The sequence below is a fragment of the Salvia splendens genome, chromosome 2, assembly GCF_004379255.2.
Source record: "Salvia splendens isolate huo1 chromosome 2, SspV2, whole genome shotgun sequence".
Classification (NCBI taxonomy): domain Eukaryota; kingdom Viridiplantae; phylum Streptophyta; class Magnoliopsida; order Lamiales; family Lamiaceae; genus Salvia; species Salvia splendens.
The window spans coordinates 16,304,969-16,328,360 of NC_056033.1; the positions used below are offsets into that span (position 1 = coordinate 16,304,969).

Here is a 23,392-nt window from a genome sequence, read left to right on the forward strand (position 1 = left end):
TTGGTAGCAATACCAATTTTCCAAACAAGTCTTTTTACCATGATGCCTTTATGATTCTGCAAAACATTCTTTCTAACATGTACCAAGCAAAATCGGTGATGCCCCACATTGGGTTCTTCTTTCCATATGGGAGAATTCATTGCATCTATGATTCCCACATGCCTATCTGATATTACACATATTTCATGCTTTGCCACGTGAAGTCTAATACGTTCCATAAACCAATTCCAACTTTGTATGGTTTCCTCATCAACAATGGCATATGCAATAGGCAAACATTTCTTATTAGCATCAAATCCAACGGCAATAAGAATTTTACCTCGAAATCGTCCACGTAGATGAGTTCCATCAACGGTTAAAACTGGTTTGCATAGTTGAAAAGCCTCCACAGCTGGACCAAAAGCCCAAAATACGTACTTGAAAACCTTGTTCATACCGTTGCTTGATCTGTCATCATGCAACCATTCGACAATTGTGCCAGGATTTTGTCTTTGCACCTCATTCAAATAAGCTGGTAAAACTTTGAAATTCCACTCCCACGAACCATACACAAGCTCAATAGCTGTCCTCCGAGCATACCATGCTTTCTTGTAACTAACTTTCACATGAAATCTATTTTCAATATCCGCCACAATTGCTTTTACCTTGTAGCAAGGATCGTTTTCTATTTGATGGCGAACACTCAACGCTATCATACCCTACGTAAGATTAGCGTCCCCATTATAATTACGATCCCCCATGCAAGTATGAGCAGTGCTAAACACTCTAATTTGCCAGTGTTCATCATGCTTCCTCAGTGTTGCTCGGCACTCCCACAAACATTTAGGTAAGGACTTATCTTTCGGATTTCCTTGTGGCCACTTACAAACTGCATGCCATCTCTTTCCTTTACTTTCAACGACTGTATATTGGCGGATTTTTTTCAAATGCCAATGAGTGACAGCTGACTTCAATTCCAATTTGGTTTTAAATTTAGTATGCAACCCGACATTGCTCGGATCTTTTTCACTCCAATAATGCACATTGAGATCATCAGACTCAAAGTTTTTTGGATCAAAACTATCATACGGACCTGGTAAGGTGCGAAAATAGTTCATACCAGGCTGTGGGAACTGTGGAACTACTCTTTCTCGTACTGCTCTTCCTCCAGTTGATGTTTCTCCAACCACTGTTTCTCCAACCGGAATGGATGTGCTTGGAGCAACAAATTGGTCCTCATCCGACGAAGCACCATCTGAATCTGTACTATCCGGGTCGACATCTTCAGAATCATAAGGTGATTGTGGATCAAGAAAGTCGGCTTTATCAGGACCAATTATGGCCTCAATCACATCTCAGTTGTCACTGTCCCCTAAATGCACGCCTCCAACATCAAAATCTTGTGTTGTATCGAAGCATGGTTCTTGGCCTCTCGTAGACGTACCAACATCAAAATCTTGTGTTGCAGCGAAATATGGTTCTCGGCCTCTCGTAGACGTACCAACATCATTACTCATGAGAAGATGACTATGTTGTTGAGTAATTGACGAATACTCAACATACAATTCAATTTGACCTCCTGTAGTCATACTCTCACTAAACATTATTGGCATGTATACTTCTTCTAGTAAAATACCTATATACGTGATTGAAGATCCATGCCATATATGACGTTTCCATACTATTTGAAGTTTGTTTTCAAATATGTTTATCCCCATCCTTTCACAAATTGTTTCCACAAGCTTATCGTAGGAAATACTTTCATCCAACATAATCAATCCTTTTGCAAAAGGAGGATCATATGAAATAACTGTTCCGGGAATTATCTTTCCACCCCAATATAAATAGACACACCACGTCATACTATCTGCATTAATGTCAAACACAAATATTGGTCAAAAATATTTCTTTACAGTACACTACAATATATACTATCATAACAACCTATCAAATATGAGTAAAAAATTAGATATACTACAACATATTATACCATAACAATTGGTCAAAATATTTCTATTAATTACAATACAATTTATAATACTATAACAAACCAGCAAATAATTATATAAATTACACTACAATATATACTATCATAATAATCCAACACAAATATTAGTACACTAATGTTTGGAAGAATAATGAGTACAAAATTCGATATACTAACCGATTACGAGGACTAATATTTGGAAGAATGAGCCACAATAGAAATCTACACCCTTCAATCCGACCAAGGCAAGATTTTTCGCGTTTTTCAGTTTTGGGAGGTTTTTTCGCCGTTTTGGAGAGGGAATGTGACGATGGTTTTGCGATTTTGGGGCAGATCTGGGAGATAAGGTTCAACAGAAAAACGCCTACGCAATTGGCGTTTTTTTCTAAACACGCCAACGAAATTGACGTTTTTTAGTTAAACACGCCATCGAAATTGGCGTTTTATAACATAAAAACGCCATCATCATAGGAGTGTTCAATTAAACACGGTAACAAAGTTGGCGTGTTTAAATTTAAGTATATTGGTTGAAAATACACCCAAAATACGGTCAACATATAACACGCCAACACAGTTGGCGTTTTTGCGTAATGACGCGCCAATGTCACTGGCGTTTTTATTTATAAACACGCCAATGAGGTTGGCGTGTTTCCTATAACTGGAATAGATAACAAAGTGGGTACATTTGCGTAATTTTAAAGGCCAATTGGCCTAGAAACCCGATTTTCTCTGGCTAGATGGCCCACCAATTTCCATTGTCATTATTTCGCGAAGAATAAGAATTTTGAAGTGTTACAACAAAGAGAATATAAATCCAAGCATGAAAATGAAAATGAAAATGAAAAAATAAAAGAGAAGTCCATTATCCATAGGCATAGAGAAGAAAGCTTAAGCTGTATTTTCACGCTTTATCTCCATAAAAATCATTCAGCTCAACTTTCCCAAATTCGTCTAGGGTTATCCCCCTTTTTCCTCCGTTTTCTATTGTCACTGAGGAGCTGCTCATTCAGTTAATTTTCCTATATGGATTCGCGGGGCGTGGCTTTGGAGCCTTGAATCTGCTTCATTTATGACGACTGATCTCGTGAATTTCCGCCGATTCCGATTCTCCAGGTATTTTAGGGGAGCCACATGTTTTTTTCCTGTTGAGCACGCAGTTCTAGGTCCTGTGAATTTCGTGAATTTCTATTTGTGAGCTTGCGTTGATTTGGTAGTTAGTGCTGGATCTTGTGTGGTGTGTCTAAGCTGCATTTTAGCTCTTATTCTGTGCTCTGAATTTCTTCGTGAGGAATTGTTCCAGTGGTTTAGGGTTGTGGATTTCCTCATTTTGTTTGGGAAGTGATCATTTTTAGGCAATAGAGTGATGCGAGATAATAGATTGAAGTTTATGGTTTTCGTTTCCTCCCTGGATTTGGGTTTGATATAGTATTAATTTGTTTGCGATCTTGGCTTTCTTAATTTGGGGTTTCCAGTGACTCAGAATCTAAGATTTAAGAATTTATTTTTCTTTATTTGAAAGAGCGCTTATGCTTTTGTTTTCTTTGTTAGTATTTTTTTACTTATTATAGATGATTGTGAACTTTGGTTATATTTCAGTAAATGTGTTAAAATTAATGTAAGGCATAAAGTTGAGGGTTATCAGGTTATGGTACATCTAAGAGCAAGGATTATCAGCCGAGAAGAGTAGCAGCTAGAAAATGAATTCTCATGATAACATATTTTAGTTTATGTTGTCAGATTAGTTGTTTACAGTCTCTTATTTCCGTTTTTGTTAATGTGTTTCTATGTCGGTTTGTTTGATCGTAAGAACTTATCCGTGTGCTGGAAATTGTGTTGCAGGTATCAGTGTACTGATTTTGATACCCCTTATTTATAACTGCTAACAACCCTGGAGGTTATATCACAATCCATGTTGCCTGACGGTTAGGGGGTTTTATGGATGGTGTTAAGACGGCTACACGGCTCAAGGGTAAGAGATATCGTATTCTCTGCATAATTTTGGTCTTGACTATCTAATTTGCTGATTTGCATGACCTTTAAGACTTTTATAAGAATGTCATTCATGCTTCTATCCCAGCATATGCTACGCATCTCATAAATTTCTTATATTGTGAACAATCACATGACTTGAAGAATTTGTTGCATCTCGATAGTGGGACAGGTTTTGTAAATGATGTAATTCTTTGGCTGTTTCTAGGGCAGGTAATTCGGTCGGTTCGGTTCTAACCGAACCGAAAACGCGGTTAACCGAGCCCAAAACTAACCGAGATTAAAGCACCGGAACTGAAACGAATTGGCCTCGGTTCGGTTTGGTTCCTAACCGAATAGGGTCGGTTCGGTTCTGGTTAACCGAATCGGAACCGAATTTAAAATAAAAATTATGTAGTTCACAGGTATTGATCCTTGGACATTGCACACGAAAAATTCCCATCTTGGCCACCACTTGCGCTGCATTGCGTTTTTAGTGTTTAAATTTGTAGAAAACATTATGTAGGTACTTTTGTATTAGAAATTAAAAAAATAAAAACAACCTATTTATAATATGTTTAATCCAACGAAACAAAAAAGTTTACAACCTGCTCAACCCAAAAATTAAAATATTTTAAAAAGTAAACAACTCCAAGCTCAAAGCTTCCAAAACAACAAGGTCAATCAATCAAAGTATACAACCTACTTATAATATGCTTAATCCAAAAGTTGAAATATTCAAAAAAGTAAACAACTCCAAGTTCGAAGATTCCAAAATAACAAGGTCAATCCATCAAAGTTTACAACTTACTCAATTCAACAACCATTCAAAGTTCAAATATTAAAAAAAATAACCTCCAAGTTCAATATTTTCAAATTCCAAACCAAATGCACGATAAATTTAACTTTAACCATGATCACTTGAATGAGTTCTTTCCAATTCTCCCAATTCTGCACCGTCCAATGGCCACGTCACTTTGTCATCCATAATTGCCTCCACCACTATAAAAAATAATGAATTAAAGAAAATGAGTAAAAAATGAAGAATAAATAAATATATTAGTAAATAGTAATGAATTACTCACTTTCATAGTATTGCTTTCTCAAAATGGTATTCTCTCCTTCTTCCATGAGATCGGCCGAACTAGAACAAGACCTCAACCAATCCTCGGAGCATATCAAAGCTTCTACCATTTCCGGCGCCAAAGAGTATCTAAATGTCAACAGCACATGCCCCCCATGCTGAATGCCGACTCAGAAGCAACGCTTGATATAGGAATTGCAAGGATATCTTTAGCCATCTCTCGACAGAATAGGAAAGGAAATACCGTATGTCTTCCACCATATAAGAATGTCAAAATGCTCATGTTCACTGGCCTTGTATTGCTTCTCTGGGAAGTAACGAGTGAGCTCTGAGCTATCATCTTTATCATCATCTTCACTAGCAACGCAGAGAATGTTACAAGAACTTTTACCAAGAAATCGCCGAACAGTTGGCCTATTCGATATTTGGCTAGTTGAAGCTGATATTTGGCTAGTTGAAGCTGTTCGTGGTCGTGTTTGGTCAGCCACTGGAGTGAATTCTTTCTTGTACAACTCAAATAAGTCAAAGATTGACTTTCTCAACTCCTTTGCCAACTCATTTGCCCGTGCATCACCATACATCTTCTTCAAACAAAACTCTACATGCTTCATCTTTTGTCTAGGATCAAGCATTGCAGCAATGTACAGAATTTTGTTCATGTTTGGATTACGCTCATATTCCTCTAACCAATACTTACCAATTGATATGGAGTGAAAGGCGGAAGTAAAACAAGAAGTGGGATTCAATAAATATAAAAGAAGAACAATCCTCCAAAGAGGCCAAGATAATCCTCCGATGAGGCCTACGGTTGATACCGTCCTAATACACTTTATTTTCCGAGATATCTAGCTCTTCTAAAGATGAGCTATTTATAAGGATCAACCTATAGATAAACAAAGAAACAAATCCTCAACATTTAAAGTAACCTTTCAACAATCTCCACAATAATGAAAATAATCTCAAGAGATAATGGAGATCATTAGCTTGATCTCTATCAATTGTAATCTTCAACAATCTCCATAATAATGAAAATAATCTCAAGAGATAATGGAGATCATTAGCTTGATCTCTATCACCAAGCTTTTCCATCATCTTCTTAGCTATGTATCTAACCTCAGCATCTTCATCATCCTCCTCCGACCATTTTATGATATGGAATATGTCACACATCTCCATAAGAAATGAATGTGAGTAGGCATACGTGGTGCCAGAGACGAGACGAGTCATAACATAAAAGGATTGGAGAAAACTACACACCTTCCTCACTTCAATCCAATCTTCTTCTCCAGGTACGCCAACTGTGAGGTCGTTGTGTTTCAGGTTTCTCAAATCCCTATCGAATTGGGGATTGACGTTGTTGAACAGCTTCATAGCCGGCTCATATGGCAATGTCGCCTCGAGCATTAAGTAAGTCGAGTTCCATCTAGTAGGTACATCTTGACATAGAAATTTTTTGGTATCAACCTTACATACCTTAGCAATATCCTTGAAGGCCTTAGACCTAGCTGATGAACCATTTATCCATTTCACGGCTTCTCTAACTCGTACAACAGCCATGCCCATTTGTTTCATGTCATCTTCAACAACCAATTAAGTATGTGTGCAACACACCTCTGATGAAAATATTACCCATCGGCAGCGTTATCAATCTCGTATGGCAGCTTATGGCGGTTCGCCTAAAAACCGCCACAGGGATATGGCGTATTATTATGGCGGATATGGCGGTCAATAATTAAATAAATAAAATAATACTTATTATTTATACATAATTTAAAAATTGGAAAATAACAAAAATATAACATCTAAAACTCTTAAAACAATTAATAAAGCATGAAATACAGCTCTAACATCCATGTTTCTTGCATAATGCCCCATTCCTAAATGCAGTACACACGCAATGTTGTCAAATGGCGGATATGGCGGTGCTATGGCAGTGCCATGTTGCTATGGCATTTCCACCACAGAACGCCATGCCATAGCGCCATGGTGCCGCCATATCCGCTATTTGATAACATTGCCCATCGGCAACAAGCATGCCTCTCGCATTGAAGTTGGACTTCATTTCCTTGATTGCTACATCATTGTTTTTAGCATTGTCCATGGTGCAACAAAAAAGCCTCTGAATGCCCCAGTTCGTAAGAGCCTTTATCAACATCTTAACAATATCATCCCCCTTATGGCTAGTAATGTCAAAGAAGCTGATTATTTTCTTGTGCAACCTTCATTCCTGGTCGATAAAATGTGATCTAACACAAATAAAGCTTGTGTTATTGACTCCAGTCCAACAGTCGGTGGTAATTGATACTCTACTCATGCCTGGTCTGGAGAAAACCACTTTCAATAGTTCCCTCTCTTCTAGAAACATCTTCACACAATCTGATATTATCCTGTGTCTGCTCGGGATATTAAAGTTTGGTAACATATCACAGCAGAATAAACGAAATCCCTCTCGTTCCACGAATCTAAATGGTTGTTCATCAAGAACAATCATCCTGCATAATGCGTATCTGCCCCTTTCTTGGATGTCTTGCCGCAATTCATCTTGGCTGAGTGGTGTTTGATTCTTTTCCGCTTCATTTTCTTCAAACATGAAGCATGATGCTTCCACATAGCGGATGTGCCATTGGGCTTCGAATCAACAGCTATACACGTTCCACACAGTTTGCATTCCTTTTTTGAATTGAATCTTCAAACACTTAATCAAATTTTTTCCATATACTCGATCTTACTACGTGTTTACGCTTTTTTGATGCCGGCGGCGCCATTCCCTCTTCCTCTTCCTCTCCATCGAGCCCTAGTTCTTCAACTTCAATATCTTCAAGTATATCGTTGAGTGGCCGATTGCTCCCTATGTCTTGGGTGAAAGACTCTGAATTTGACATCTTCAACTCTGCACGAAGATAACTGTTACAATTTTGGCCTTCACACAAGTTCAAACATAATCAAGTACTGCTAAAAAATTTCTTGTCTTCACAAATCCATGGACAAAAAGGTGAATTCAACAAGAACAAAAAGAGAAACTGAGGAAAAAGAATAAAAAGAAAGCTGACTTCGTTTGCATTTCATAAGAAAAAAACTACCACAATAAATAGCAAACAATATAAAGATTCATACAATTAAGAAAAATGACCGACCAAAATCATTTTAGGCATCTAAATTATTCTTTGTAATCTCATTTGAAATTTGAAGATAGCCTAAAGTCCTAAACCAAAAATAAATCTATTGGTGACCACGAACATGTTGTGTGAAGTAAACTTCATATAGATGAATTCTCATATAACCGTGCATAAAACAGCCAACAACCTCACCAATCAATTTCATTATTTCAGCATCACTCACACCCTCACAATCACGCAGATAAAAACAAACAGAAAGATATCCGAGCTCTACATTACACCAAAAAAATTGAGCTCTGAACCCCAAATTTGAGTCAAATAACCAACCTCAAGCAGGGTCAGGGGCGGCGGCTGATGGGATGAGGCGGAGACCGGAGGTGGTGGTGGGTATTGGAGGAGGCGCGGCGGCGCGATTGCAGCGGAACAGTGGTGAAGGGGGAAGAAGGAGAGTGAACAAATTAGGGCTCCGTCTCTTTTCTCAGCTTCTGGTTTGAAAGAATGAAATCTAAGTTATTATATTTTTTTAATAATAAAATAAAAGAATAATCATAATTAATATATTTAATCGGTTGTTTAATTTAATAATCGGTTAAACCGATCGGTTCTCGGTCTAACCGAGAACCGATCAAGACATGCAGAATTTGGAACCGAATATAACCGATAACCGAATGGGGCGGTTCTCGGTTAACCGAGAACCGAGGTGATCGGTTCGGTCATCGGTTAACCGACTAACCGATGACCGAATTATCAGCCCTAGCTGTTTCTTATGTATATCAATGTTTCTTATTGATAATAATAATTTGTGAATTAAAATCATCATCAATAGTATGGGCTGGGTTATATAGGTAAATTGGCCGGGCTGTAGAGGTTCTGGGCGAAGGTGGGAGGCCGCCATATGGGCAGGATAAATGAACTGAAAAGTCAATTTTGACTGCCATGGCGGCCGCCAGTAAAAACCGGCGCGGTGATGGCGTTTTTGCCAAAAACCGCAACGTCCTATCGCCATGACAGATATTTGACAACATTGATGTATATACCTTTCAAAGATCCATGTGAGCCTGCACTTCGTGCTATACTATACAGTGACAAAAAAATGTTACGTTATTAAACAAACAACATACAATTGCAATTGTAAATGCATGTTTCTTATGGTTGCAGGCTCTTGGTGTTATTGGCTGATACAGTTTGCTATCTGGCTGTGTAACCTTAGTGATGTGCTGGCTCTGAAGATGCTAGCCCCCAGTGATGTCTCTTCAGCATCTTTGCTTGCTAGCCCACCTAAAAGTGGTATTTTTAAACCCATAGACGCATCACCGGCTGTCATTCCACATTATTCATTCCCGGGTGGTTCTTTGCCTCCAATGTATCCCACTTATCCAAGCACCTACGAGCCAGTCTTGACTGGACGGTGCCCTGTAAATTTTTCTGCCATTTCAAGTATCATGGAGATCACAGCGTCGGACTGCATCCACCCATTAGCAGGAGTAGTAGCAAATGTTATATGCTGCCCTCAGTTCAATAGTTTGCTTCACATATTCCAGGGATTCTATAGTACCAGTTCTGATAATCTAGTTTTACAAAATGCAGTCGCAGACGATTGTTTTAAAGACATTGTCAGTATATTAGCGAGCAGAGGAGCAAACAATTCGATACCTATAATATGCTCTGCGAAATCTAAGAATCTGACTGGTGGCACCTGTCCTGTTAAGGATGTAACCACTTTTGAGAAAACTGTGAACACAAGCAAATTATTGGATGCATGCAGTACAATAGATCCTCTTAAGGAATGCTGTCGGTCGATTTGTCAGCCAGTTATTATGGAGGCTGCCCTCAAACTATCTGGAGTTCAATCATTCATGAATGATAATAAAGATGCAGTTGGACTTTCTGATCACGTTGACACAATTAGTGATTGCAAAGGAGTGGTTCTTTCATGGATTTCAAGTAAACTTCCTCATGAAAATGCAAACAAAGCATTCAGAATATTGTCTGCTTGCAAGGTTAATAAAGGTATGTATCGGGCTGATATATATTGCAGTGCTTGATGGGGAGCTTGTATTAAGAGGCTTCTTATTTTTCGCTTTTATCAATAATCTAATTCTTGCTGATACTTTTAATAACTAATCTTACCATTAATATGCCCGGTGATTATTCACTATTCAGATCATCAATTTGCTTATAAACTTATGATTTGATCAAATCTTTGAATCCTCTTGGGTGGTTGAAGCCATTCATATTATATTCCCTGAACCTTAAACTTAAAATGAGCATTTCATTATGTTTTTTTTATGGTTTTCTTATGATTTATTACATCATAACTTCAATGTGCCTATTCATGCTTGAGTTGGTAGCTTCATTTTATCCTTATTAAAGCTAGCTTTTTGTGAAGCATAGATGCTTAGATTTGGTAATGTATCTCTATATGGAAAAGTTATAAATGATGCTGCCCTAGATTTATAATGTATGAAACCATTTCTGGAATGATGAGTCGCATGATTAAATGAGTGGCATGTAGATCAATCTCCATAACGCAAACATAATATCAGATTTACCAAAAGAGGGATATGATTCTTCGACTGGTTAGTTCAACGACTATGCAGAAATCTTGAATTTCTATATTGCTTTACCTAGAGCCATTTATCACTTTTATGTTAGTTCATAAACAATTAAGATTCTAGGTTGTATGACACCAGGTTATTGATTCTTTCCTTGTGTGCAGCTTGTCCTTTGGATTTGAAACACCCTAAAGAGGTAATTGATGCATGCCGCAATGTTGCTGCACCGAGTCCATCATGTTGCAGCTCACTAAATACTTACATAGCAGGAATACAGAAACAAATGCTGATAACAAACAAGCAAGCAATTATATGTGCAACCATGTTTGGCGCCATGCTGCAGAAGGCTGGAGTGATGACAAATGTTTATGAGCTTTGTGATGTGGACTTAAAAGACTTTAGTCTCCAAGGTGAGAATCTGAATTGTTTCCACTATGCAGTTTCTTATGATGATGTGGTCAGTGATATGCTAATTAGTTCTCTCTTATCTGTTTCTGTGCTTTGTTGGAGCAGCGTATGGACCTGAAGGTACATAAAGCCACCCTTCTATGTTCTGTTTTGCCAAATATTATATACTACATGATGTTTTATAATAGAAATTGCATCTCATTGGTATAATCTCATCATATAGTATACCGGATTGATGGCTTTAGTCATAGTTGTCATATGGTCATGGATTCCTTATTTCATGATTTGCATTAGTTCAGTTACTGGGCTAATTCAGTTCGTTCGTATGAGGAATATACTTGCATATTCCCTTCTAGTAATTGAACACGTCCACTGAGGTTCGAGCTTGATGGAAAAAACCCTCTAATGTTTGAAGATATTTTTAAAAGAGATTGCTTACACATAAACCATTTGCCGAAATAATAGACATTGTAGACCATTTATATCGTATAACTCTTGCTTTCTAGCCATACCAAAGAAAACTCAAGCAATATGATACTGTAAATAATTTTGCGGTGACCAATTTTGTAGGATGTTTGCTCGGGAGCCTTCCTGCAGACATGATATATTATAACTCATCTGGATTCAGCTTCACTTGTGATTTACGGGACAATATTGCAGCACCATGGCCATCATCATCGTCCATCACATCAATGTCACTTTGCGCTCCTGGTAACCAATTCTTTTATCAGCCACCAGATCAATCTTTCCATTTAATTTGTTCAAATGAACATTCTATAATAAGATCGTTCGCATATACAGAGATGTCGTTGCCTGCACTACCTACATCGCAGAATTTGGGCAATCCTGGTGCGTATTTCTCTTCATTAATCATCTCAACATAGCTTCTTTTTGTTCTGTGATTCCAACACTTGGAATAATTATGTTGTCGAACACAGGGTGCCGAGGAGTCGGTGCGGATCTCTTTGTTTCCCTTCTTTCGATTTTTGTCAGTGCAATACTGTTGAGCTTATCTATGTGAAGAAGGGTTTAAATTTGTGTCTTGGGATGGGAAGAGCGTAGGTGTATATGTTAAGCTTGTTTCATGTAGAGTAGTAATAGATTTGTTTCTCTCTTTCTTTTCATTGTTCCTTTTTTTGTTATTATGACATCATTTTTACTTTTGTTTTTAAATTAGTTATTCTCTTATCTTTTTTTTGTTTACATGATGGGAATAAACTTACTGTTATGTTATCATGCTGCGCCTATGCCTATGGAGTTGGTGAAAAATATCCTCAAAATGAATTTTTTTTTACTTTCGTTTAGGATAAATTCATAATGCTAAAATTTGATTTGGAAATCAGAAACAGTCCAAAACTATAGCAACTTCTCAAACCAGGATTCACCAATTACTTTTGAAAACAAGTACTACTAATTCCAAACGATCTTCATCCAATTTCTCCCTTTCATGCATGTTTGTCTTATATAATTTCCCAATCTTCATCGTTAAAATCTTCATCCAATTTCAGCCACTCGTCCTCATCAACTTCGACATTTTCCGAATTGCTCTGGTAGTCTGACATATCCGGAGTCCAAAGTTGAAACACAAGTTAAAAAGTTAAAGAAATTATGTTAATATGAAATTTCAATGAATGTGACGAATAAGACACTCTTGAGAAGATGTAACAAACATTGCATAATATGGTACTATAAAATTATATGCTACTATAAACTATTTTCATTTTGGTTGGCTCCTTTAAAATATAAACTTTTAATACTTTCTATTTTAGGAAACATTTTTCTCTCGGCTAGACTATTCTTCACTAACCATAATTCAATCACTTTTTATCTCCCTCTTATTTTACCAATATGCATTAAAATTCGTACCATTTCAAAAGTTTTTGTTTTTCGAAGACGGGCATAGTAATTTTTGTGACAGAATAGAGTACACAAATGACGGGCTAGGCGCAATATAACAATTATGACCCAAAACAGAAACATAGCATATCATTGGGCAGCAAGACGCTGTCCCCCATTTGGCTAGCGGCAAACAATACAGATTCAAGGCATACTAATAGTAATAATAGAGAATATTAATGCTACCTGTATCGAAATCGGAGTCGGAATATGAAGCTTCAGATTGATGCCCATAATCAAACTTTATTTCTATCAAAAAGTAGAACTATATATATGTTAAACAAGTGGAGTATAAAAAATTAATAAAATCAAGAAATATAGTTTTTTTTTAAAAAATAGGTGTAAATAGTGCTGCATGTATGAATATACATGTAAGGCATTAAACAGGTATTTGATGTCTAAATGAGAATTTCCTTCCACATGTACTACATTTGAATTCCAAGAATGAGGAAGCTAGACTAAATAAAACATACTTCCTTCATCCCACAAGAATATGCACTCTCTCCTTTTTAGTTCATCTCACAAAAATATGTATTTTCTAATTTTAGAATCTTTTTTCTCTCTAATAAGATGAAACTCATTCCTCACAAACAATACTTTATTTAATTTTTCCCTCTACCTCTATCTTACTTTACCAATTTTACAGCGAACCCAAACTGCAAATTCTTTGGGGACTGATGGAGTACTAGTTATAAAGACAAACAAAATAGGGTTAGAGTTTGAAGCAACATTACTACTTGTTTTGGATGATGAAGAATCGACAAATGAAGTCACTTTATCAGCTAGTGAGCTATCTCGTTCATTCGTTTCTTCCGAAGACTGGGGCATTATAAATTGCAGTGAGCCTGAAATTCAAGATTATTTAAATCATAAGAATCTACTAGATTATGCAAGTAGTATTGGTGGTATCAATTTTCACAATCAAAGTAAAACTAGATAGGTACAATACAATCAAAGAAAAGATACAACTATATATTAAATGAAGACATAGTTTACCTAGACCAAGAAATCCATGTATAATGAGTTCAGCAAGAAGATCTTTTCCTATCAACTGAGACACCGTCAAATCTGTAAGACATGAACATATACAGATCACTAATTATGTAAAAAAATCCATAGTCGATGCATTATTTCATAAAACTCACAATCCAAATCGTAAAAACCGGATTGAAAATCACCACAAGATGAGACTTTATCGTCATCAAACTCCTCGCCGCCGGTTGATTCTCTAAAGAAAGCCGGATAAACCGGTTCAACATCAGCTCGAATTGGCCATAACCTAACGCCTTCTCGAATCATATCCTTTTGAATTTTAGCAGATTTTGGAGGTTGAAAATAACCTTAAACAAGCAATTTCACATCAATAAAAAATTGTTTGAGACTTCCATTTAGGTATTCTTGAACATTTTCAATCAGTGCAAATAATGTGTATATATGCTTAAGAAACAATGTGAACTAAAACCACGGAAAAAATAAAAGATTACATGTCAATGAATAAAAAATTCATATAAAGTATTATGAGCATGAATATTAAAATATAAACTTGATTTTATCTAGATATTATACAAATATCTATAGTAGAGTTCCCTAGAATGTAGTAAATTATCTAGATTTTATGAGAAAAATCTAGATATAAAATATTAAATAATCTAGTAGAAAATTGTAGAATAGGAAATGAATGCCTATAAATATGGTATAGTTGTACCATTTTCACAAGTTGAATAAGTTGAGAACTTGAGGAATAAAGTGTTCCCATATTACATCTCCTAAACCATTTCTCATATATTCCATCCATTCTCCTCTCAAATATTTTCTTCAAACTAAATTATCCCTCCAACATATATCTTATATATTCGAACAGAACAATTTTGGCAAAAAATATGATATTGAATCTTCGAAATCCATAATAGGATTATAATTTCTGCCACCAAAACAAAATATACAATCCAATATTAACTACAAAAGTACAAAAAATATGATTTCATATCATAAAAATATTTATTTTGAGATAATAATTCCTTTCACTATATCTTATAACTAGTCACAATAAGCAAAATTTTGAATGTTGAAAATCAACCTTGAACTTTGTTTGAGACTTTCACTGCTACGTTGAAATGTTCTTGAATATTTTCCACCATGGATAACAAAATTTAGCAGTGTAAAATGGAATGGGGTTCAAGACTTGCATAAAAGCAGAAAACTGTTAAATGAATAAACTCCAACATTATAGAGACATTAATTACCTAATTATAAGAACAGCTCGTGGGCTTTGTTTACTTTTAATTAACCCTACTTGGGTTTTTTTTAAAATTAACATGGCATTATCAGCCAAAAATAAAGTCGGATAAATCATTAATTCCTTTTGTTGTATGGGTGTATTATATTGCCAATATATATGTTGCTTTTAGCCTTACAAAATGTTGTATTTATTTTATGGAGGAAATTCATTATCAAACTATTAAAGTTTCGTTGTTTTTAAATGTTAAAAGTATACAGAAAAAAGATATTGGTCCTCAAAATCTAAACTTTAGTCAAAATCTGTTATTTCTCACGAATTTTAAAATTGGTTTACAATATCACAAACTTTGCACTTTGTTTGATATTTCGTACTGTGTGTCTATCACCATATTTGACTAACTTGCGAAGCTTTTTATCATACTTGACACAATTAAATCAATGTGGTTTTCTACGTGACTTTTTATCCTACTTGTTATGAACTTAAAAAGTGATTTGAAATGGAGTGAACTACAAAAATGACCTCTGGACTATGAATTTATCTCTTATAGTCCCTGAACTTTAAAAGTATCGTCAGACATCCCTGGACTAAGGGTTTATTTCAAAAATGGTCATTTTAGCTATTTTGTATCCGAAAATGCCCTTTTGGGCTGCTGGCCAATTGCCTTTTACATTTTTTACTTTTTCAATCTGATAATGATGTATTAAATCTGATATTATTTTCAAATTATCTTCTTATTCTGTTTTTCATCCTTAGCTTTGTTTTTATTTCAATATTAGATTTAATTTTATAAAATTAAATTTAAAATTTAGATTTTTAAATACTAATAAATTATTTTTAGTCTGTTTTTAAAATGTAAAATCTTTTATTTTAGAAAAGGACTCCACAATTCATTAACATTAATTTTACTATTTTTTCAGCTTGTTATTTTATTTTATTCATTTTTTCATGTTCTCTTACTTTATTAATTTTGTATTAAAACTAACGTCGTTTTCAAAGTTTTATTTTTAGAAAACGAAGGTAGTATTAGTTTTGACTCAAAGTCTAACATTTTAAGTCGCCATGATATATGAATTGATTCGCTCTATTTGGTCTTCTTTGCTTGGGTGGCATCAAAATAATTCATTCCACAAAACAACTTATACCAGCAATCCACAAGTAAAAATGTACTATTATCGAATTAATGTGGCATTTCCACCTTTGTTTGAACAACTTACCTACTTTATATTACTAGTATATATCATGGCAAATAATTTACTTATAAAATCAACAATTCAATTTAAAACACTAGCAATTTGTTAAAATTTTCCGATAATAAATTTTAACGGAACTTTAAAATCGGGATAGGCGAGCTTTAATATAACGTTTAAAGACTTGCTTTTTACAAGATTGTCAATATAAGAATGTAATCAAATTCCTCTGGATTACAAATTGCTACAAATATTTTGCCCCCACAAAAGCTAATTATTACACACGAGTTCCTAATTTGATTTATGATTTATTATGTTGTATCTTTAATCTAAACAAATTGGATTCCATATATGCCCATAACTTTATCTAGTCATGAATAAGTAGCTCATTCACTTCAGTTATAGCCATATCCCATTTAGTATCATCTTCTTTTTCCTTTGGATTTTAAAAACAAATTTGAAAAAATAAATTATCAAAGCAACTTCATGAAATATTCACATACAACAAATACTACATGATAATTGTTTAAATTTAAAGATGGCTATGTTCTTTTGTCATGACCATACCATAAGCTTCATGATTTTCGTTTCAATTTGTTTAGAAATATCAAATTTTCCGCCAAGTATTAAAACAGAATATCTTAATATACTTGACTAGGTGACAGACTCACAGACCAGGGCGGATGCATAAATGAACATTTTCAAATATTATTTAAAAATATTTTTTAAGTAATTTATATGATTAATAAGAGTTTTAATATAATTATATGTATAACATAGCAATGCATTATAAAAATTTACAAAAAAATATTAAAAAAATTAATTCATTTAGGGATGAAGTCTCACCTCTCTCTACGTGGGTCCACCCATGGTCACAACTCACATTTTCAGCAAGATTTTAAATGAAAAATGAAAGTCTTATTCTACTCGCCCACTATGAACTCTTTTATCAAAACATTTGCAGTTTAGCTTATTCATTTTTTAAGACGACAAAAACGTAACTCAAATAATAAGACGATTCTTATCCGTCACCCAACAAGACAACTTTATTGTTTATCTGTTTATTCTATTCTAACGTTCATTGTCTCATCTCTGATTTATATTTGGGCAAATAGCCAAAAGAATCACAAAGTTTAATCAAATTCTAGTCTATTCGTAATTTTCATATATGACGTGGATATTGTTGAGCATGTTTTTTGAGCTTTTGAAATATTTATGTATTACGTTTACGCCATGCTTAATTCTATGCAAATCAACTTGATGGGATAATTCAGAAAATCGTCAAAGTTATGATTTGATTGGTCATTTTTTTAAAGTTACAGAATAAACCAGATTTGACCAAACTTTGTGACATTTTTTTACTATATACCTTTTACTTTATTATTTCTTTTAATTTGCAATGGTATGTTTTAGATAAATACGAGATCAAATCAAAACTATGAAATAAATAAATATTTATATAGTAATAAAATATATTATTCAAATCTTAAATTACCTAAATTCAAATATTAAAATTATATAGTTAAAATTTAAAATTTATACACTATAACGAACCTAAATCATACTTGAATTTTCTTGGATATTTTTTAATCATTTTCAGTGTATTTGTAATTGTTCTGAGGTCATAGTAGACATATCTTTGTTGCATGCTTTGAATAAAACACTATACAACTTTTCGAAGCGACTAATCTTCTCCCAAATTTTATCATACTTGAAAGATTTGTTGTCCAACTTCTAATATACTTGAAATATTTGTTGTTATCTTATTAATAGATGAACATCACGGATCAGAGAATATTTTCATCGCTTGAATATGAATTAGAATAAGATGAATATGGTGTAACTGAAGTGAAAAATTCGTTTGACTGTTGTCAATGAGTAAAACAAATAAATTAAGTAAAACTAATTTAATTGATTTTAAATAACATGTCGAATTTAACATTTCATGTATAATTAACGAGTGGATTGCACTCGCTGCTAATCTAATTGGCTTAGAGAATCTCCGACCATTTACGTTAAACTCAAACTCATTTTAGTGTAAATTTCACATTAAATAGATATTCACTTCAACCATCTACACTAAACTCACATTTGAAGGAAAAAAAATATATGTATTTATCTATCATTTTTACTCACAAAATTTGAAAAAGAGTTTTGGAATTATTTTAGCGTAAACCTAGTAGGTATATTTTACTCAAAAACCAAATATGTGATTGGTTTTAGAGTACCTAATTGTTGCCTACTCTATTTTAAGTTTTAATATACCCTTCGGAGATAGTCTTAGTGCACAAGTTCGCTGCTCGCGGTCATCTTATTCCTTGCGATGAACAATTAGTCATGTGTTGCTGATGTCCATTGGAGGAACTAGCTAGGTGATGGAGACGAGGGGCTTAAGCCCCTAATCAACTCATTTTTTAAATATTTTTTAATAAAATTTTAAAATTTATTTAAAGTTTGTGTAAATTATTATACAAAAGCTCCTGTTAATAATCTAAATCACTTAAAAATGTATTTCCAATTAGTATTTGGAATATATAGCTCCTACACGAGTTTTTTCTGCGTTAGCCCATGCTGACGTCGTTGCTTACTATAACTCATAATCAAATCTATTTACCTCAAATAGATATTATTAGCATATATATATATGAAGCGGTCAAAATGAAAAAGATCCCTAATCTGCAATGAATACATGTGAATCCAAACTAGGGAAAAAGAACCTTTAAGTTTGAATTAGTTGGCAAAGAAAGACCAAAAATCCGTGATACTTTTTTGTTGAAGTTATGTGAAATTGAAGGTAAAAATAATTTAAAGTCCAATGATATTCACATTATTACAAACTGAAATGACAGTTTTCTACCACAGCCCACAGGATCTGACTGACTATATTCCTCTGGCCAATAACTACTCATGACAAAGTATAGAGAAGCCTCCCATTATTTCATCATTATAAAAGGAAATAAATTTATATCACTTGTATAAATTATAAATAAAAACAGCATATAGTCAATGTGCCAGCCCCTACTTTGCCATTTTGCTCCAAAGGAAATTATCCTTTTTTCTCCTCTCTCTAATCCCACAATTTCATTCCAATCCCACTGTCAAATTCCATTTTAGAAAACAATGAGCCATACATCCATTTCATCATTTGCCTTGTATTCAATAAATTTATCTCTTTTTATTTCAAGAATGTGTAATTTTTTTATCTAATATGTATGCACATGTGTCATGTATGAAGAGATGTTCACTATTCACACGCTTGCTACAAAAATTCAAATAGGCACAAAACAGTTAGCCTCCATTTATTTGTATTGCTATAATTTTATTTATTTCATTTTATTTTCTACGTGCAATTGAGATTCCATCTTGCTTTTATTTCCCCTCCCCTCTTCTTCACCTTCCCACCACTTCAATTTTCTTCCAGTAGCTTAAAGAATCTTTTGAAGGCTACAAAGAAAAACAATCCTTACAACACACACCAAAAATCTTGATAAGAAAAATCGATTTCCATCCTAATAAATTTAAAGTTTTAATCTTTGTTGGTGCATGTTTGTGTTTCCATGGCTAGCTACAAGCAAGCTCACATCTCTGCTTCTTCCTACAACAATGGCGCCTCTGTGCAGGGAGAGTGGGGTATGCCAATATTTAAGCATCAGAAGACCATTTCCATGAATTGGACTACTGAAGAGCATGCCCTCTTGGTGGATTATTTGGCCCAGTAAAGCCCTCCTTTTTTGCATCTTTGTTGAATATTTTTTGTTCAAAATTTGTAGGAAAGTTTGCATCTTTGAAGATTTGTGGGAAAGTTTGCATCTTTGTTGAGAATCTGTGGTAAAGTTTGTATCTTTGTAGGAAATTTGTATCAAAGTTTGCATCTTTGTTTCTGTGGATGTGGGATTTTCTGATGTGTTCTTGTGTGTGTGCATTGTTGTTTGAACAGATTTTGATTTGTTTTGTTGTGTTGGGTAAAAGTTGGTTTGGTTTGAAGGAATCTTGATCCAATGTTAGAAAAATGTTGCATTTGATTTGCTGTATTTTGTGAAGTGAAGATTTGTGTGTTGTGTTGTTTGGGATCTATGTTTTAGGTTTCTTACACTAATAAGATATAAACAGTGTGGATGTTTCTAGGTCAGCCTTGGAGAACTTTTTATTGGCTTTTTAATTTTTTTTTTACTTTGTAACTTTGATGGATGCTCATTTTACTTCTGATTGTGTGATCGATGTGTAGGCTGTGGATCGAACATCGTAGTGAAGATTAAACACTTGCTAAGTTGTACATTTTATTTCTCTTGTGATTTCTAAAGTTGCCTATTTAAAAATTGTTGTATTTAGGTGGTATTTACTTGGGGATCTTCAATTCTCTTATAGTAGTTTTCATTTTAGTTATATGAATTTATGCAACGTTTTTGTGGTTGGGAGTTGATTTCTTGAGGGATTGGAGGATATGTAGATTCGATAATCTGATGCAGGTTCGGATTATGTTTTTGTGTTGGTGTGTTTTCTGTCATAAATCTTCCCATTTGAAAACAGTACATAATCAGATCATGTTTTGTCGTTATCGTGTCGTCACCAACTGTGTTTTGTCGTTATCGTGTCGTCAACTGTTAGTACTTACGTCATCGGATCCTGCGTAATCTACACATAGATTTGACAGCATTTTGTGGGATTTATTATATTAACTGTTGGTGATCAATGACTAGAAACAAAATCAAGAAAATTGGTGTGATTAAATGCAAGAACTTGATAATTTTATTTTTCTAGATTATCTATTTGTTTTCAATCTTATAACAATTTATTGGTTCACACAACACATTTTGATTTACTCTAGCTATGGCAGGGACTCAACCGTGTTCGGTTATGCAAACATCGCTCTGCTGCTAAAGTCCAAGACTGTTCGAGATGTGGCTTTGCGCTGCAGATGGATGGCTGTGAGTTTTATCCATCTTCTCAAAGTCGCATAACTGTATTCTCGTATTCATAAATCAGGATTCGAAAAAATTAGAAAACGACGTAGATAGTAATAACAGAAAGGGTCATAAAAGATAATGCAGAATGAATCTCCATTGAGTTAGTCATAAGTAGTAGGTACTGATGAATTCATTGTCGTTAGCGAACTGGAATGATTCATTCGACTCTGCAGAAGAAGGAAATCAGCAAGAGGCGGAAGGACGATCTCAACGTAAGGAAAAGCAAAGAACGAAAGGTAAGTACTTCGCCTCAGGTTCATTATCTCAAGCCATAATCTGTTTATGCATATCTCCGATTTCTTGAAGTGGAAAACTCTCAATGCCTCAAAGATTAATACTAGTAGGGGCATTATTTCTTGCACACACCTGAACTTTTTGCTTAATTTGATATTTCAAATTATTATTCTGAATTGGATGGCTTAACCAATGAGTTCTTACTTTTCCAAAATTTCCAAAATTCAAACACAAAGTCATCTCCTAGGCTGGTGTAAATTCTTCCAAGCATTTCTAAATTATTAAAATTTTTGAGTTTCTCTAGTATACCTTTTAACTAGACTCCCAAGGCTTGATAAGTTTTTTTTTGTCAGGAACACTCTACTGTAAAGCCTTCTCGATTATCCATCCAATCGGATGCATCTCAAGCTCCGGGAATGATTTCCAATCACAGCAATGGTTAGCTAACTTAGCTTCTTTTCTGAAAGATCAGTTTTTTATGGTTTAGAATCAAGATATTTTAGTTTGTTCTAGCATACATATTGCATCAATGGAATGAATCTAGAAAGGAAATGTTTCATTAAGCGGCTCAAACTCATCTATGCTTCGATTCTGCTTTGTTTCCTCATTTTATTTCCTTTACACTTCTATTATGTGGACAGATTTAGCTGGAGCCACTAAGCAGCTTCTTCAGCAAAATGCGTTGGCTTTGAAACAAATATCGAAAAATCTTTCGACTCATCAGGTAAACTCTTAACGTTTAATTAACTTCAATAGAGTTGAATTAACTTGGGATTCTCCTACACTATCTGTGATTATACATGTCTTCATTATGTGTACAAATTGATGCCTTAGAATCTGTCTAAGGGGAGATTTCTTGACGAACGTGGCTAATGTATCTCTCTCTTTCGTGTTTTACAGATACGCCAAAACATTGGGCTTCTGAGTCAAGCTCGCGACAACATCTTTAAAATCTTATCCAAGTAGGATTTACATTTTACACTGTGATTCTTGATTTTCATTTGATGCATTCCAATACTTGCATTCTTTGTCAATCTCTGTCTTAAATAATATTCGTTCTTGGCATTTTATCTGTCGCGTAGAATTTTCTATAGAAACGAATATCTTCGTTCTTTTTAGTAAATTAGTCTTTGTCCTTTTTTTCTCAATGTGAGTTCTATAAAGAAAGAAAAGAAAAAAAAATAAACAAAATTCTTCTATGTAGATTGGAAAGAAACCATTGATTCTTGTAATTGGCCTTAATTTTGTCATTTTTTCTGATCTTTTGGCAATGCATGTAGCTTGGACGAGATGGGGCCAGCGATGAAGAAAATGGCTGAGCTCCCTAAGGTGGATGAAGAGCTAGCGAACTCCATCCTTTCTTCGCCAAACTTCCCTATCCAGCTATGATCGATCATCGAGAAGCTGCAGATTGGTGATGCTCGCGATTAAAATGATGGATTGATAGACTTGTATCTTCCTATCTTGTTTATCAGCAGAGGTAATTAACATTTGAGATCTGAATGTGCTGAAAAATGGTGGAACAAAATCTCTCAAAGCATTTTTTTGTACTTTGAAATGTTGAGTCGAGACTACATGGTACAACAAGCATGATGGACCATATTTCTGTATTTGGTTTGATTTTTAAGAATTTTCTTCTTGTTTGATGTAATTGTTTAATACATTGAATTTGTCTAAGTTTAGAGACTACTTCATTATATAATTTCAAAAAAATGAAAAATATGTTACTAATTCACTTGTCTACCTCATCTTTTACACATACTTGTGCATATTTC

General features: G+C 34.4%; 3 protein-coding genes across 8 annotated transcripts; 2 read left to right on the forward strand and 1 right to left on the reverse strand.

The window, feature by feature from the left end:
• Positions 1–2,802: 2,802 nt before the first annotated feature.
• On the forward strand, positions 2,803–12,300 carry LOC121790114 (uncharacterized GPI-anchored protein At1g61900-like). 3 transcript variants are annotated; one of them, XM_042188403.1, is made up of 8 exons: positions 2,803–3,079; positions 3,806–3,935; positions 9,293–10,144; positions 10,854–11,099; positions 11,203–11,217; positions 11,668–11,808; positions 11,899–11,946; positions 12,036–12,300. In XM_042188403.1, the coding sequence occupies exons 2-8, from the start codon at positions 3,902–3,904 to the stop codon at positions 12,116–12,118; spliced, it is 1,419 nt and encodes a 472-aa protein (XP_042044337.1). In that variant the 5' UTR covers positions 2,803–3,079; positions 3,806–3,901; the 3' UTR covers positions 12,119–12,300. The 3 variants fall into 3 exon arrangements, with proteins under 3 accessions (XP_042044337.1, XP_042044344.1, XP_042044333.1); XM_042188410.1 differs by lacking the exon at positions 2,803–3,079 and adding an exon at positions 6,308–6,425; XM_042188399.1 differs by lacking the exon at positions 2,803–3,079 and adding an exon at positions 8,980–9,186 and having other exon boundaries at positions 3,843–3,935.
• Positions 12,301–12,541: 241 nt separating this feature from the next.
• LOC121780624 lies at positions 12,542–14,367 on the reverse strand. 3 transcript variants are annotated; one of them, XM_042178254.1, is made up of 5 exons: positions 14,172–14,367; positions 13,990–14,061; positions 13,728–13,838; positions 13,180–13,242; positions 12,542–12,652 (listed from the first exon to the last, which is right to left on the reverse strand). In XM_042178254.1, exons 1-5 carry the CDS (start codon positions 14,290–14,292, stop codon positions 12,558–12,560), a joined length of 462 nt encoding a protein of 153 aa, XP_042034188.1. In that variant the 5' UTR covers positions 14,293–14,367; the 3' UTR covers positions 12,542–12,557. The 3 variants fall into 3 exon arrangements, with proteins under 3 accessions (XP_042034188.1, XP_042034182.1, XP_042034174.1); XM_042178248.1 differs by having other exon boundaries at positions 13,731–13,838; positions 14,139–14,367; XM_042178240.1 differs by having other exon boundaries at positions 14,139–14,367.
• A 5,063-nt stretch (positions 14,368–19,430) lies between these two features.
• On the forward strand, positions 19,431–23,348 carry LOC121762283. 2 transcript variants are annotated; one of them, XM_042158111.1, is made up of 7 exons: positions 19,431–20,134; positions 21,254–21,344; positions 21,527–21,619; positions 21,971–22,055; positions 22,259–22,341; positions 22,518–22,579; positions 22,898–23,348. In XM_042158111.1, the coding sequence occupies exons 1-7, from the start codon at positions 19,977–19,979 to the stop codon at positions 23,004–23,006; spliced, it is 681 nt and encodes a 226-aa protein (XP_042014045.1). In that variant the 5' UTR covers positions 19,431–19,976; the 3' UTR covers positions 23,007–23,348. The 2 variants fall into 2 exon arrangements, with proteins under 2 accessions (XP_042014045.1, XP_042014055.1); XM_042158121.1 differs by having other exon boundaries at positions 19,433–20,134; positions 21,557–21,619.
• Positions 23,349–23,392: the final 44 nt, after the last annotated feature.

Excerpts from the sequence above, each read along its gene's own strand:
- LOC121780624 (XM_042178240.1), bottom strand. The coding sequence starts at position 14,292 with ATGATTCGAGAAGGCGTTAGGTTATGGCCAATTCGAGCTGATGTTGAA. Across the intron at positions 13,839-13,989 it reads ACATGGATTTCTTGGTCTAG|GCTCACTGCAATTTATAATG; the intron begins GTAAACTATGTC and ends CTTGAATTTCAG. Across the intron at positions 13,243-13,727 it reads TTCATCATCCAAAACAAGTA|AAATAAAGTTTGATTATGGG; the intron begins GTAATGTTGCTT and ends ACTTTTTGATAG.
- LOC121762283 (XM_042158111.1), top strand. The coding sequence starts at position 19,977 with ATGGCTAGCTACAAGCAAGCTCACATCTCTGCTTCTTCCTACAACAAT. Across the intron at positions 21,345-21,526 it reads TGCGCTGCAGATGGATGGCT|CGAACTGGAATGATTCATTC; the intron begins GTGAGTTTTATC and ends CATTGTCGTTAG. Across the intron at positions 21,620-21,970 it reads GGAAAAGCAAAGAACGAAAG|GAACACTCTACTGTAAAGCC; the intron begins GTAAGTACTTCG and ends TTTTTTTGTCAG.
- LOC121790114 (XM_042188399.1), top strand. The coding sequence starts at position 9,102 with ATGGCGTTTTTGCCAAAAACCGCAACGTCCTATCGCCATGACAGATAT. Across the intron at positions 11,809-11,898 it reads AATGTCACTTTGCGCTCCTG|AGATGTCGTTGCCTGCACTA; the intron begins GTAACCAATTCT and ends TCGCATATACAG. Across the intron at positions 11,947-12,035 it reads GCAGAATTTGGGCAATCCTG|GGTGCCGAGGAGTCGGTGCG; the intron begins GTGCGTATTTCT and ends TGTCGAACACAG.